The sequence below is a fragment of the Chelon labrosus genome (genome assembly GCF_963514085.1).
Source record: "Chelon labrosus genome assembly, chromosome: 20".
NCBI lineage: Eukaryota > Metazoa > Chordata > Actinopteri > Mugiliformes > Mugilidae > Chelon > Chelon labrosus.
Window position 1 is genome coordinate 7,331,186 of NC_140353.1, and position 15,411 is coordinate 7,346,596.

Here is a 15,411-nt window from a genome sequence, read left to right on the forward strand (position 1 = left end):
TACTGTTTAATTATGTTTAATCCCTTATTTTTTATTTAAAGCCACATTTATTGATTGCAAAGTTCAAACGATATTTTTTATTCTCTTAAAAGACGATTGAATTTTATTTTATTTTATTTATTTATTTTGGAGTTTTATTTTGAAAATCCTCAACGGAAGCGTTTACTTACTGTAAAACGCGTTCGGACCTCATGTGACAGATTAGAAAGCAGCAGCAGCAGCAGCAGTGTGTGCTTGCGTGTCTGGATCCTCTGGAGTCACTGCTGCGGGTACTGAGGCTGACTGAGCCAAGATGAGGCTGCTGCCGCTCGTAGTTACCGTGCTATTAACGGTGGCCCTGGCTTATTACATCTACACCCCGCTGCCCGAGGGCATCCAGGAGCCGTGGAAGTTGATGCTGCTGGATGCTACGTTCAGAACAACCGTGCACCTGGTAAAGGGGGGGGGGGGGGGGGTCAGACAAATGCATGCGAGGTATAAGGATGATTTTCTATGTGCTCAATTACAACAATTATTATTGATTATTATTAAAAGGTTGATGCATGCACTGCATTGTATAGAAGGAAAAAAATACTATTGCACCAATAGCTGCAGATTTATGGCAATGATAAAAGACACACCTCCTAAAACACACACAGGAGCTAGACTTTGAACCTTAATTTCTGAAACTTTGAGTTGGATTATGTCAACACAACTTCAACACACTGGTGCCTTTAATCCTGAAAGGGGGCCGCAGCCCTTGATATTTACAGTTAAACTCCTAAAAACACACACAGCCGCTGCTGTTGGAAATATCTATTCAAGTTCATGTCCTCAGACGCCCAACCGTCATGTGCCGTCATGGATTTATGTCATGCCCTTCACAGTTGAGGCAAAACTTTGCAAAATTGCTTATTTGGTCGTTTGACAGCGTGAACTGTGTGATTGTCACGGTGCCACAGAGCAACCTTTGTTCTGCTGCCCGTGTGAAGGCGGCGAAATCTTTCACCTTCACCCCTGTCCTACATTTTGAAAGTGGCACAACCGCCGCCGGTGACCTGTTGCCACACTGGCTGTGATTTATTTGCTGCAGTAATAGGACGTGGCACAACAACTGTTTGCTTTGCGTTATCTGTTTGCAAGAAATGAGGTGGAAACACTCCACCTTAGTTTAAATACGCTCATTTGCAACATCAAAAAGAGTGCACGACTTCTACTTTAAGTGTGTTTTTTTTGTGTAGAAGAAGAGGGTAAAATAACAGGCCTGAACACGTGCATGCATTCTAGTTTATTCTAATGTTTGTCTTTAGTCTATGAGGACACACAGAACAACATGATTGTGTGTAGCTCACTGAAAGCTGCACAATAACTTGTGATACAGTGTCAAAGAAAAATAAGAAATCAGGATAAAACTCCCAAAACAATGTATTAAAATGCACTAAAAATAAATTACAGCTAATGTGAAGTAAGTTGTGAGGCTTTTAAAACTCAGATTACACCCTCTGATTGCGCAGTGAAAGACACTGTGTCGCAGCTTTGGTCAGATGAGGCAACTAAATTACAATACGTGCAAAAGTTGCTGCACGGGGGGATTTTGTTTCAACATTGCATGTAGAATTGAAACTGAACATAAACTGCTATTATGAAATGCTGTCGAGGCTGTTGCTGCCTGAATCTGAACTACCACGGTGTCTTGTGGCACTGAGAGGAGGATGACCGTCTCACCCGGTCACAGTCGTGTCCCAGACGTCTGCCAAGACATAAACTGTCTTCTTTCAAATTCCTTCTCTCCTATCTGCTGTTTGCTTTGCACTTTTAAATCTTTTATTTGCACCCTGAAAAAAACAAACTGAGATGATTGCTCTCCCCTCTCTTCTCTGTCATCAGGCCACTCTGAAGCACTGGCTGGGGTTCGACCACTACATCCGGTCCATCAGGAAGTCCACAGAGGGCTTAGATGGCTATCGGGGCGCCGAGGCTGGCACGGGCGTCATCCCCGGAGTGAAAGTCAGCGACGTCGCTTTCTCCGGCATCCCCGTGCGAGTTTACGAGCCTCCGGCTGGAGGGGAGGGGCACCTCAGGAGGGGGTTGATGTACTTCCACGGAGGTGGCTGGGCCCTCGGCTCCGCCAGTGAGTACAGACCAGGCCGCTGTCTTTAGGAATAATGGAGTAGCATTGTCAGATTGTGGAATTTGAGTCATAATAATTGCAACCTTCTTTGCACTGGTGCAGATGATCCAATATCAGAGAAACATAATTTTTCCTCCATCTCTCCAACTTTCACTTTCTCAGAGAAGGGGGCGTATGACGCCATCAACCGAAGAGTTTCTGATGAGCTCAACACCGTTGTGGTATCTGTTGAGTGAGTGGTTCTCCTCTTGTCACATTATACTGTCTTATTATCACAACTAAAGGAGACGGCATGAAAATGCAATAACTTTTTGAAGAGCTCCACTCCACAGAGCCATGTGATATATCACACAAGTTGTTTCACAGGCTGAGTATGAATCATTAAGCTTCGAGACCTCTGTGTGTGCAGGTATCGTTTGTATCCAGAGGTTCACTTTCCAGTGCCGTATTTAGACTGCCTCGTCGCTGCCAAACACTTCTTGTCTCCGGAAGTTCTGGCCAAGTATGCGATCGACCCTGAACGTGTCGCCGTGGCAGGAGACAGCGCCGGAGGGAACCTGGCTGCTGCTGTCGCACAGGAGGTAGAGTACGCACACAAGCATTCGTCTCTGTGTTTGTGTAGTGTAACAGTGGTCTCACGTGCATCATGTTTTTTCCCCAGATTTCCGTAGATGAGAACATGAGCGTGAAATTCAGTGTCCAGGCGTTGATATATCCAGTGCTCCAGACTCTGGATTTCAACACGCCCTCCTACGTGGATAACCAGTACGTGCCCATCCTTTTCCGGTCCGTCATGGTGCAGTTCTGGCTGCAGTACCTCGGCGCCGACCTCTCCCTGCAGCCCCAGCTGATAGCGAACAACCACAGCGCCTTACAGCACTCAGCTCTCACCCCGGAGCAGAGGTCACGGCACGACTGGACCTCCCTCCTTCCTCAGAAATACAAGAAGAACCACAAGCCTGTCGTCGTCGAAAAAGGATCACCTGGGATTCTGAAGGAGGTTCCGGGGCTGCTTGATGTACGGGCGGCGCCGCTGCTCGCCGGGCCCGAAGTGTTGGCCAAGTGCCCGCGTGCATACGTCCTAACATGTGAGTACGACGTGTTGAGGGATGAAGGGCTGATGTACGCCCGGCGCTTGCAGGACGCAGGAGTCACAGTCACCAGCGACCACTACGAGGACGGCTTCCACGGTTGTTTCAGCATGGTAACCTGGCCAACGGAGTTTGACGTAGGGAAGCGGGCGCTGAGAGGCTACCTCAACTGGCTGCAGAACAACTTATAAGAGTGTGTACGTGTTTGTGCGTGTGAGGAACGAGTGCGTGTGTGTTTCACTTTAAACAAATGCACTAGCCCTTGCCTTGTGACTGTTCTCTAAAGGGCTTGGAAATGTACTCCTTTGTTAAAAAGTATAAGCTCAGGGCCCTCATGTGCACAGTTTACAGTCTGCAGGCAACATTGACACTGTGACCAACTACTAATAAATTCATAAAAATACTCTCACGGCCACAAGCTTTGCACTAATGGATGAATTAATCAACGGCGGCTTCTGCAGGGAGGCACGGCACACTAATCACACTCACACCCACACTGCAAACATATGAGTAATAAATGTGGCAAAGTTGCTGAAACTGATTTTACACTTTGCTGCTTTTCTGTTTTTTTTTTTTTTTTTTAATAAGTCAGAGCCTCAGAAGTCTGTGTTTGCAGCGGTTTAATGTTTAACGATGTCAGTTTTAGTAATGTTCGCTATTAACACACAACAACTATTCAAAGGTTTGCCATGATATTTTAGCACAGACAGACTTGTTGCACAGAGGATGAGGCTGACTTTGGCGACCCGATGTGCACCAACATTTAAGGTTTTCATTGAAACATTAAATTAAATTGATTTGCAAAACAATGAACAGACAACCAAGTTCCCCTCGAAACATTTTGGCGGTTCCTCAAGCTGAAACTTGAATTTGGGTGTGTTGACCAGCAGTACCACTCCCAACACACCCATATGAACTTTGTGTTTAGTGCTACTTGTCAAATGTTAGCATGCTAGCACGCTAATTTAAAGAGTGAGCATGGTAAACATTGCTGTATCTGCTCAACACGACGCGCATGTCAATAGCATGGGCTTGTTAGCATGCTGGCATTAGCATTTAGCTCAAAGCGCAAATATCAAAGCAGATTTTTGCAGCGATTTCAAAATAAGGCTTTAAATATGAGGTGTTCGTCATGTTTACTGTGGAGTATCCTGCCTTGCAACGAAAGGCAGCGTACTTCCTGACAAATGACAATCGCTAACTGAAGGCGCTGCTTTGGTTTACTTTGGTTTGATACACTTTATGCATCTGCCCTTGGTTTACGGTGAGTTAAATGTCTTGTGATCTGAATGCCTGAACATCAATGAGCTACAGAAGTTGCATTCGCTGCAGTTCCAGAAAGATAAAATCTACTCTGCTGGGTCAACACTTCTCCAAACCACTCCTAGAACATCTTAGTAGCTTAGGTCTAGTAGCCTACCAGACCTATGTACATAAACTGATATTTGTACAGGCTTCTCAATGTTCTAACTGCTGTTTTATGAATGGTGTCAACAAATGCAGTTTGTTCTGTTTACTTAAAAAAATTTGCCTTCCTGATACGGTGTCACGGCATGCATCATTTCCAGTTCCTCAACAGTTTCATCAAGTTTCATTAATGCATAAATAAAAGCAGACCTGGTGAGCTTCTGTTGCAAGAGTGCGGTAACACTTGCCGGCCTCCAGCCACGCTTCTTATTCACGCCTTCACGGGTGTGGCTGATGAAGGCTGTCGGACACTGCCACTGTGCTAAGGGCCAGTGCAAGCACGCAGAAGCCTAGAAATGAGTCAGATGTGAAAACATGTTATTTCAGTGCAGGAGGAGCACATTGTGTGTATATAGGTGAGGTGTATTTTTCATGTTGTCATGTTCTTGCTCTTCGAGTGCATCCGGGTTAGCTTTGAGGGAAAAACACTGGCCTTGAAAATGTAGAAAAACTTGATGCATCTTATCAGAAACGAGGCGTGACTGGAGAGTCGTGCATAAAAATAAAGCTTGAATGAGCAAATCAGTGATTGTTCATGGTGCCAAATTGGTGCCAATTTTCAGCAGGTCCTCCGGGTATTATTTAAATGCTCCATCTATTCATAGTTAACATATGCCAAACTAACATGCTTATTATTCTGAGGACGGAAACTATTTAAAAAGTAATGATTGTCGCTAATATTTAATTTCCCTCTTCTCCTAATCACTAATATTTCCGTAAATTGAAGGCCAAACTGTCTAAAAAAGAACACATGCGCCCTCATGAGCAGCTCTCTACTCTGCATTACTAATGCAGCTAAACACATTAAACTTTCAAACAGCACCATCTTTTATTCAGAGCAAAGTTCATTTCTAGGTCACTAATAATCAATGCAACACTGCCCCCTGTTGGGCTGAAACTGTCACAACATGGACCTGGCCACATTGACTCTATACAGAGATAAAAAGATCTTTATATCCTATCTATGGTTCTCCTGTAGAAACACACATTAAGTAATCATCTCTGTGAGTATGTTTACTTAATTACTGTACCTATGTAAAGTGCAATTTCATGCTGTCGCACTTTAGACTTGAACACAGCTGATTTAATGTGATATGATAATGAGCTAAACATTATGAAACCAGTTGAATTAAAGTGTTTTAAAGTGACAGTTTAAACACTGGACTTTTACCAATATGAATTGTCCTTCTGTCTGTGTGTTGTAGTCCTCTCTGCAAGCCCACATGTTTGAACTATATAATTCTAGAAGGTTTTACTTTAGTTTCTGTGAATAATTTGAAATAATCTGTATGTAATGTGATGTATGGGGTGCCTCAGGGCTCGGTTCTAGGACCACTTTAATTTTTGTTTTGTGTATGCTTCCTCTTGGTCACATACTGTAATTTGCAGGCGTGGTGTCTCATTCCATTTTTACACTGATGATACTGAGATTTAATGTGATATGATAATGAGCCAGTGGAATTAAAGCGTTTTAAAGTGACAATTTAAACGCTGGACTTTTACTAATCTGCATTCTTCTACTGTCTGTGTGTTATTATACTTGAAAAGCATCAAACATAATAAAGAAATATTATATTAAGTTTGTAAATAGTCCTCTCTGCAAGCCCACGTTTGAACTATATAACTCTAGAAGGTTTTATGTGAGTTTCAGTGAATAATTTGAAATAATCTGTATGTAATGTGATGTATGGGGTGCCTCAGGGGTCAGTTCTAGGACCACTTTAATTTTTTTGTTTGTTTGTTTTGTATATGCTTCCTCTTGGTCTCATACTGTTATTTGCAGGCATGGTGTCTCATTCCATTTGATAATGAGCTAAACATTATGAAACCAGTGGAATTAAAGTGTTTCAAAGTGACAATTTAAACGCTTGACTTTTTCTAATCTGAATTCTGCTTCCGCCCGTGTGTTATTTTAGTTGAAAAGCATCAAACATAATAAAGAAATCTTACATTAAGTTTGTCAATAGTCCTCTCTGCAAGCCCGCATGTTTGAACTATATAATTACAGATGATAAAAAAAAAGTAAGGATTGTGAGTTAAGTGTCGACTTGTGTGCATGTGTGTGTTGGCTTTGTTTATTGTCACTGGCAACTGCCTGCATGCATTGTGCTGCACTGGTCTTGGTTTTATATGTGAGACAATGAGCAGCTGTAGAGCTCAGATGGGAATTTAGGGAGATTCCATGACTTAAGTGAGAGGAACGTAGGGAGGAGAAGAAGAAGCCCCGGGGGAGGGAAAAGACAAGTAGAGTGCAGAGCAGGGGTGGATGGAGCGTCCTTTAAATCCATTATATGTCTTCTGGGTATTTAAGTTGCCAAGGAGAAGCTGCTTTAACATCCAGAAAGGCAGCAGCTCTCCTCGTGCTGCTCTGTTCCCCTGTGCTCCTGCAACTGATTTAAAAATTTAGGGTTTGGAAAATAGTTTCGTCTCAGCGTGTCACAGTCTTACATGTGTGCTCCATTATTTTGGTGTTAACCAAAGCTATGTTCCACTTTCAAGGCTTTTTAAGTTAAAATCTGTGACATGTTTATCCTAATAAAACCCTGCTTTTGATCCTACTTATGGTCAAAATGTATTCAGCAATGTAGTTTTTCTATTCAGCATGGCACGTATTAAGCTTCGAGGGAGGCATGCTAGTTGTTCCAGTCTTTATGCTAAGCTAAACTAAATGTCATTTAGCTATGGCCTCATATAGAACAGATAGATGTGATTTACTTCATCTATCTATCAGCAAGAGGGATGTCTATCTCCTCCTTTGAGGTGAGAACAGCCAGAGGATTAAGGCTAGTCAGGACCTGCTGCATGTGGATGCCTCTGACAGAGGTCAAAGGTCACCAGCTGACAGGACTAAAGAGGAAGATATAACAATAACATGAGAGGAAACCGGTAGATATTTTTTAAATGCTTGTTTGCTGTGGGACAGTGCAGGCATGTCTCTCAGGGTGTCATCTTCCTCGCCTCAGGCCAGACAGTCTTCAGGTATCCCTCACCTTCTTCATTCCTTCGCTTTCTCACAAGCCTGGGAAATGACTCACTTAAGGGAACACAGGAACCTTTTATCACTTTCTCATCCGCATTTGCAGATTTTAATCAGCGAAGGAAACAAGACTAAAAATGCTTCATTTCCTCTGCTGGTATTCTCATTTAAACTTCTGACCCTAAAATGTGTGCCAGACGTTTGTGCTGCTATGGATGTGTTTAAAATGCTTCAACGCATTTTGATTGCATCCAATAGCTGTGAACTCCTCCAGCTCCACTTTCACTTCCTCACGCTGACAATGGAGCAGGGGTCAGAGGTGAAGGAATGAAAGCACAGGAACCATCGGGAAGCACTGAAGGTTAAGTTGGTTGGAGGTTGAATGACTCCCCTGCGACAATTTCTGCGGAGGGCCACACTGAAGCTCTAACAATGGCAGGTCAGTTGGCGCTGATCGGCTAGCATTCCCTCAGATCACCTCACAATAGCAGGAAAGAGAAGAAAAGGGGACTTTTTAATCAAAACGCTCAAATGGTGATGATCTGCCAGCTACACTGCACTGATATTCAGACGTTCTTGCAGCGTTGGCCAGATGCTGCGTTCATGTGATCCACTCAAGCTCCTGCTTCCAAGGTTTTCACCTGCAGTGTCAGGAGAATAAAACTGAGGTGAAGACCATTAACCAGTGTTTAGAATACAGTGAAATAGTAAAAAGCCCCAAAAAGTGTTGCAGAGGGAACCCGGCGGGTGTAAAACTCGCTGTGTGAGCTGCTGTGGTCCATTCACAAGGAGTTCAGTTTTGTCTGAGTGCAACTGTAGGAAGTTGTTACTCATCCGTTTCTTTTTTAATGTCATGGAAGCGCTCGGGTTTCACATGGCTAAGGTGTTACCAGGCAGGTAGATCTCAGTATCATCAGTGTAAAAATGGAATGAGACACCATGCCTGCAAATTACAGTATGTGACAAAGAGGAAGCATATAAAAAACAATGGAGCAGGGGTCAGAGGTGAAGGAATGAAAGCACAAACAAACAAACAAAAAACTAAAGTGGTCCTAGAACCGACCCCTGAGGTACCCCATACATCACATTACATACAGATTATTTCAAATTATTCACAGAAACTAAAACAAAACCTTCCATCTGATAAGTATGAGGAGAACCAGTCGAGGGCTGCCCATGATATTCCCTCCCAGTAGCATAACCCAAGCAAGATTTTTCTTTTAAAAACTGTATCATATCTGTCTAAAAGTCTAAAACTAAAATCCAAAAAGAAATTATCTTCTTCTTTAGGTAGGTCGAAGCAGCTGCAGTTTGTAACTGTATTATCGGCATTATTCTCAGCCAACAGCCCTCGAGCGCAAACGGCACAAACAGTTTTTATGACTTTCACTCTCCAAATGTGGAGCAGATGAAGACGGCATACGGTAACCGTGTTGGCTTGCATGAGGCATTTGAGGAGGGTATGCAGACCCTGGAAACAATCAGTGGTAAAAAGGTGATGTGGTGCATGAAGAAATCTCTCTGTGATATAATTATATTTTACACTTCCGCAGTTAGTTAAACAGCTGTTCTACCGCTTCACAATTTACAGACAATTTGCACTAGGCTACTTCAAACACTACATATTAGTTTATTTGCATTACCGTTAATGCTAAATATCCCTCTTGCACTGCATCATTTGTTCATTTGGTTTTCTGCAATACTCTGTATGTTATATTGTACTCTGCACACTGCTAACTGAATGAGTATATTTTTACAATGTGCCGAGGCAATGCAATAAAACTTTGTTCTGTGTACGCTTGTTGTACACCTGAATGACAATAAAATCTATGTCTAACACCCAAAAATTGCAATTTTTGTCTTTGTTAAGTAGTTTTGAATTGAAAAGTGCCACAGAAAAAAAAATAAATCTTCACTGTTGCTGTTAAATTCGGCATGACAAAGACTGATTTGCAGGTGGAAGGCATATTTTCCCACACCACTTGAAGGCATCATAAAGTTGCATGTGCAGCATTAAAGCTCCCTCTTCACTTGTGTCCTATAACAGTGACATCTTGAGGCTGTTGTTAATCCTCCATACCTCCTCTCTGCTCCACCTACAAGCCGCTGCACTGTTTCCCTCCCTCTCTCTCTCTCTTTCTCTCACTGTCTGTCTGTCTTCACAACAGAAATGCGGTAGAGCTTGATCTGACTTGTCCTGCCTGCTGGAAGTGTTGTCTTGCTCCTCTCCTCTGGACTCTCTCTCTCTCTCCCTCTCTCGCAGTGATATGGCCATTTCCATTTCTGTCCAGTGTCTGGGGCTCATCATGCTCGCAGCAGTCCTCCTGCAGACCATCGCGGTTGCCATCAGCTTCATGTACTTCAACAAAGTCCTGAACACGGTAAGACGCGCGTCTGGGAGAATGCGTTAAATTAAGGAACATGCCCTGACACATTTCATGGGCTGAGTTTGCTTTAAATTAAGAATAACCTGAATGACAGCAGTGGAGAGGGACATTAAGATATTAACGTGAACTGACCTATTTACTGCAGGCAGTAAAAGAGCTTAGATAAAACCATAAAATGGCGTTATTGCCTCACTTTAAAAGCCACGGGCACACTTTTAGGGAGAGAAACAAATGCGCCAGGAGGGATATTTTATTTAGGCCACAGCTAACCATGCAGGAATGTCTGCTTTTGACGCTTTGACAATGAGAAAGGAGAAAGTTGGGGCGAGTAGATAACGTAAAACAAAGGGAGGAAACGAGACTAGCTCAGGCTGAGAGGCTGTGACACCCTAAAAGAAACACTGGAGCGGGAAAAAAAAAAAAAAACTTGTCCGAAAACTCCGCGTGAAGTTGGTCCGGTCTCGAGCTCTGATTGGTTGGTTCTCAGGGAAAAGCCCGCCCCATCACAGACACACCTGTGACCACTTTATATGTAATTTACGACCAGCGACCTCCACGTTAATCAATATTATACTTAAAATTAATATAAAATTACCGCATCAGTAATCAGTATTTTTTAAATTTAAAGGTGTTTTAAAAAGGCAGCTTGTTGAAAATGTTGTGTTTTAATTACAAGGACGGTACTGCAACATTATTGTCAAAACCAATTAAAAACGCTTTACACTGATTACAGAATTCAACTGTACAAAAAAATATTATAGAAGACATTCAATGGAAAGACATGGGACGTTGTGAACACAAAATGCTTGGCTAGGCTAGCGTCGTTAGCCATGAATTGTGAGAACAATGCTGCAAAGCTAACAGTTAGCGAGCTAACTACCAGTTATGTTGATGTAAGGAATACAAAAGTGTAATAAAAGATAAGGCATTTTGATTTTAGATTGAAATTACAAAGAAAACTCTTTACAACTAAATTGCAGTATATTAACTTACCATTCGCTGTGCATATGAACCACCAAAGGTACGTGGAACTTGCAGCCCCAGGAACTAAAAAGTTCCTTTGGACTGCTGCTTGTTCGCATTTTCACTGAGGCCCAAATTAGTCAACTAACGTGCAACAACGTGCTCCACTCCAGTCCTGTAGGTGGCGGTAATGCAGAAGAATGCAACAATAACTTTATATAAAGCAACAGATGATGGAGAATGGAGGAGAATCAACTCAACTTCTGTTGCTTGTGACTCACTGCTTTGCAAATGGGGTCTTTCAGCGAAAAAGAGACGAGCAGTAGTAGCAAATCCAATTCAAACCACCTGAAATGATGCGGGATTAATTTATAAAAGGCTGCCAGTCTCCACCAATTAGAAACATTCCTCGCTGCAAGCCCTAACTTGAGTGTTTCTGTTTGACAAGTTTTTACCCCCTGGGGCAGGGACCAGAAAACCCACTAGTACTTCCAAAAAAGTTCCTAGTCTCCAGTGAAAGTTCCTGCTGTGGAAACATGACTTTTTATCAGTTTCCGGAAGAAAAAAAAATATGTTGATTTGGCTAAATTAGTTTCCGCTCAACTACTTTTTTTTTCTCTTTTTCTCACTGACAGATGCAGGAGAGTTTTTCCCGGAGCAGCGTATCCTGTCTCATAAATGCAAATCTGCACTCCGAAATCAACGATCCAGCAGCTGATGGCAAAAAGAGCGACCCCTGTTGGCAGGTCACGCGACAGCTCCACTACCACATAGAGAAGGTTTGCATTTATCTTTGTTTAGTTTACCTCAAACGGCCTTAATTATTTCTGCACTGTATCGTGTGCGGTTAACACCAGGAATGCTCAGCCCCTGACGTGGTAGACTTTGGATTTGTTCATTAATTACGTGCATTTACGCAGAAACTGTTGTTTGGGACAGGGAATAACTCCACGTCACTTCTAAGTAACACTGACTCACTTAAGGAGGGATACTGCTGTAACAGCAGGGTCAAAACACGCCATATTTGTTGAAACAGGGTGCAGAATGGATGATTCATGCGGTCCCTGATGAATTACTGAATGTTGTTGACTTTTACATTGTCAGCTGAGATATGTCTTTTTACATGACTGACATATTGGCCCATTCACTCTCTCTTTCCGTGCTTTCCTCTCAGAAGATGGCTGACAGATTCCAGAGTGAGATATCCACCGCTATGAGAAGTAAGAACAATGCCACCATTCACCGTCAATTACAACTAAGCAGGCGTGTGTATGACTTTCTCCTCAAAGAATGTCCTGTGTTTGGGTTTTCACAGATAAGCTGACAGGAGCGTTGCCCGTCTTGACCCCCGGGGTCCGAGGGGTCCCTCTTCCCAAAGTCGCCGCCCACGTGATCGGTGTTGTCTCATCCACCGAGCCTCCGGCAGCAGAGAGTAAGGGGAAATTTCGTTTAGCTGGAAGTAAAAATATGCAGTATAGAGTTGATTGCAATTGTAATGAGAGCCTGGAAAGGATTTGGGATTTTCTTTTTCCCGTGACGAGGCCATAGGTGAGGAATGTGCTTCCAGGCTTCTCGGGATGCTTTCAGATTCAGTTACCTCCTCAGTCAAGACCTGCAGATGTTCAGCTGCTGCTTCCTCATAACCTGCAGTGACCTGTTGCTGTCTTTTAGATGAGTCACTGTCTTAATTAGCCTAAGACTGCTTCTAGGAATTTTAATCATTTCACCACAGACAGTGTGTACAGCACAGCATGCAACAAAACTTGGACCAAAGTAAAACTTACATTTACAATAGCCACTTATTGCCAGACACTTGGAAATACGTGCATCTATTATAAAGGTGCAAATACAGTTCCTGTGTTTGCTGACTGTTAGAGGTGCATTGTGTTGAACTTATGGGGAAGAGGAAGGAGGCGGGAAGTTGGATTAGCTGCATGCATTTCTTTGTGTTTGTGTCTTTTATCACAGTGCCACTGGGAGGAGCCAAACATGCTCTAATTCTGCACGTAGTGGCTGTATAGGTCTATGAGAAATGTGTTTTTAAATCTTCCACATATACATTTTGCATTGCTGGATCTCATCTATAATTCTGGCACTTTTAACCATGTCGTCGGTTAACTTTATACATTATTCAGGGCCTGTTTATACATCGCTGTGAATGCCCGAGACCCACGCGGTCATGTGCCGGACGCGCCTCTCAGCTTGTTCGTTATCCGCTCCGTTGCAGGCACACAGAGCAGCAGGGGCTACATGGGGGAGCGCATCAGAGCGTGGGAGGGCCAGAGAGGTCTGTCCTTCCTGCAGAACATGGAGCTGAGGGGAGGAGAGCTCCTGGTGCCCAGAGCAGGCCTCTACTACATCTACGCCCAGACCTACTTCAGACTCCCCTCCACGGGGGAGACGGAAGGGGACGCGAAGGAGGAGGAAACATCGGAGCTTATCCAGTACATTTACAAGAAGGTTAGATTGGATTTCCCTTGTACTTGGAATTGGTGGTCAGCATTAGGTGGACTTAAAGAACTATAAAGATTTGCATACTTTTTTTTTTTGACCAACAAAAAGCTGCTAGTAGCTTTGACGCAGCCTCTGCATGGATGAAAGTTTCTTTACTTTTTTTAAATTAGATTTGTTTTTTGTGTGTGTGTGTATATGAGGAAAAAATACCATTCTCAGATAGATGTTGGTTTATATGACATCAAGCATGACAAGGTGGATTGATATCTGTTTTCATTGTGGGTGGTAATTCCCTGATAATAGATCCTGTGATCAAATTCCAACTCTCTTATCTAAAGATATGTCAGAGTGACACTAATATGTCGGTGTCCTTGCATGAACCAAAAGATACTACACTTATAAATCAATGCTGTGCTGATATATGAGGGTTTTGATCTTGTTTTTTTTTTTTTTTTTTTTTTTGCTGTGGCCCTCAGATGAGTTCCTACACCGTACCTATCTTGCTGATGAAATCATCTCGGAGTGTCTGCTGGCTTCGGGGTCCGGAGCCCGGCCTCTTCTCCCTGCATCAGGCCGGCACGGCCTTTCTGCAACCCGCCGACCGCCTCTTCGTCACCGTCAGCAACGCCAGCGACATGGAGATGGACGGGAGGGCGAGCTACTTCGGGGCCTTCCTAGTGGGCTAAAAGGACCTGGACGGAAACCGAAAGAGGCGTTAGCAGAGGTGGACCCTAATGTCAGGGGGTTTGCTTAATGACACGAGTGGCTGTCTGGAGGTTCGTGACTGGACGGAGAGAGAGTGCGAAGGGCTTCTTCTGGATCGTGGAGCTGCCGCGGTGGGACGCGCCCAGTCGGCCAAAATGACACAGAAGAAGAGCCGCGGTCACACCTCACACAGGATATTAATTCTGTTTTTAAGGCTGGTAAATGGGACGCACTGTACGACAGTAAAACATGGATTATGTGGTGCATTCAGAGGACGTGGGATTTGGAGCGCTGCGGTAGATTGAATGGCTGTGCTCTCGTGTGTGTGTGAGCACAGTGATGTGTTGTGCCCGCAGGTCAAACAGTCAACAGCAGCGGAGGAAATGACACATGACACAAGTCTTACACATGACAAGATTTTACTTGTTCAGTATTATGAATGAAGCTTATTTTGTTTACTGTTGAATTTCCTCCTTGTTTGTGGCGCGACACGTCATGATGTCCTTGTGGCCTTGAAGGGACGCCCTGTGAACCGTGTATCTTGATACACTTCTACAATATATGTGGTTGACATCCACCCTCATCCACTTCCTCTTATCACCTAGAGATACAAGTAATAATGTCCCTGACAAACACTGGAGGAACAAGGATGAAAAATGTGTGGATACACTTGTGGGTTCAAGACAATAAGTCCCGATAAATTTGATGCCCCCGACTTTTCCCCCAGTGCCACCGTGAGGTTTGTGGTTTGAAGTGGGACGTCTCAGTAACTATTGAATGAATGGATTCAGACATTTATACTCTCCTCAGGGTAAACTGCTACAACTCTGGTGATGCATTTAGAGTCACTGTATCAGAATGAAAATCTAAAGAGCATCTCTTATCAGCTGTATTTTGGGTTTATCATCAATTAGCAAACGGTAGCCGGTTAGCATGTTGTCATGAGTGCTTAGCATTATCGCAAACTCCTCTTGTTTTGATGGTTTTTGTCGATTTCATTTTACAACACCTTCGTTGTTCCAGGTCCTACTTACTTTGAAGTAACCTGTAGTAATGTTTACACGTCTCAAATCTGTTTGCAGCGTTCAGTTAATAATCGCATACGTACTGGAAACACACAACCTCTACACAAATAAAAGACACCGAACTGAAAAAGTAAAAAACTATCATTTAATTCATGTTGTATTACATGTTTCCATAATATGGCAGTGAATGTTTCAGCAATAATAGTCACTCCTCAAACAAGAGTTTTTACAT

General features: G+C 43.3%; 2 protein-coding genes across 3 annotated transcripts; both read left to right on the plus strand.

Annotated features, from left to right (window-relative positions):
* The first annotated feature begins 173 nt into the window (after positions 1-173).
* LOC311505797 (neutral cholesterol ester hydrolase 1-like) lies at positions 174-3,823 on the plus strand. The gene is made up of 5 exons (XM_084569563.1): positions 174-433; positions 1,867-2,110; positions 2,273-2,342; positions 2,520-2,691; positions 2,772-3,823. Exons 1-5 carry the CDS (start codon positions 293-295, stop codon positions 3,390-3,392), a joined length of 1,248 nt encoding a protein of 415 aa, XP_084425689.1. The 5' UTR covers positions 174-292; the 3' UTR covers positions 3,393-3,823.
* Positions 3,824-9,762: 5,939 nt separating this feature from the next.
* On the plus strand, positions 9,763-14,137 carry LOC311505261 (tumor necrosis factor ligand superfamily member 10-like). Of its 2 annotated transcripts, none has more exons than XM_084568727.1 (6): positions 9,763-10,026; positions 11,631-11,774; positions 12,170-12,215; positions 12,311-12,427; positions 13,223-13,455; positions 13,926-14,137. In XM_084568727.1, the coding sequence occupies exons 1-6, from the start codon at positions 9,913-9,915 to the stop codon at positions 14,133-14,135; spliced, it is 864 nt and encodes a 287-aa protein (XP_084424853.1). In that variant the 5' UTR covers positions 9,763-9,912; the 3' UTR covers positions 14,136-14,137. The 2 variants fall into 2 exon arrangements, with proteins under 2 accessions (XP_084424853.1, XP_084424854.1); XM_084568728.1 differs by having other exon boundaries at positions 12,173-12,215.
* The last annotated feature ends 1,274 nt before the right edge of the window (positions 14,138-15,411 follow it).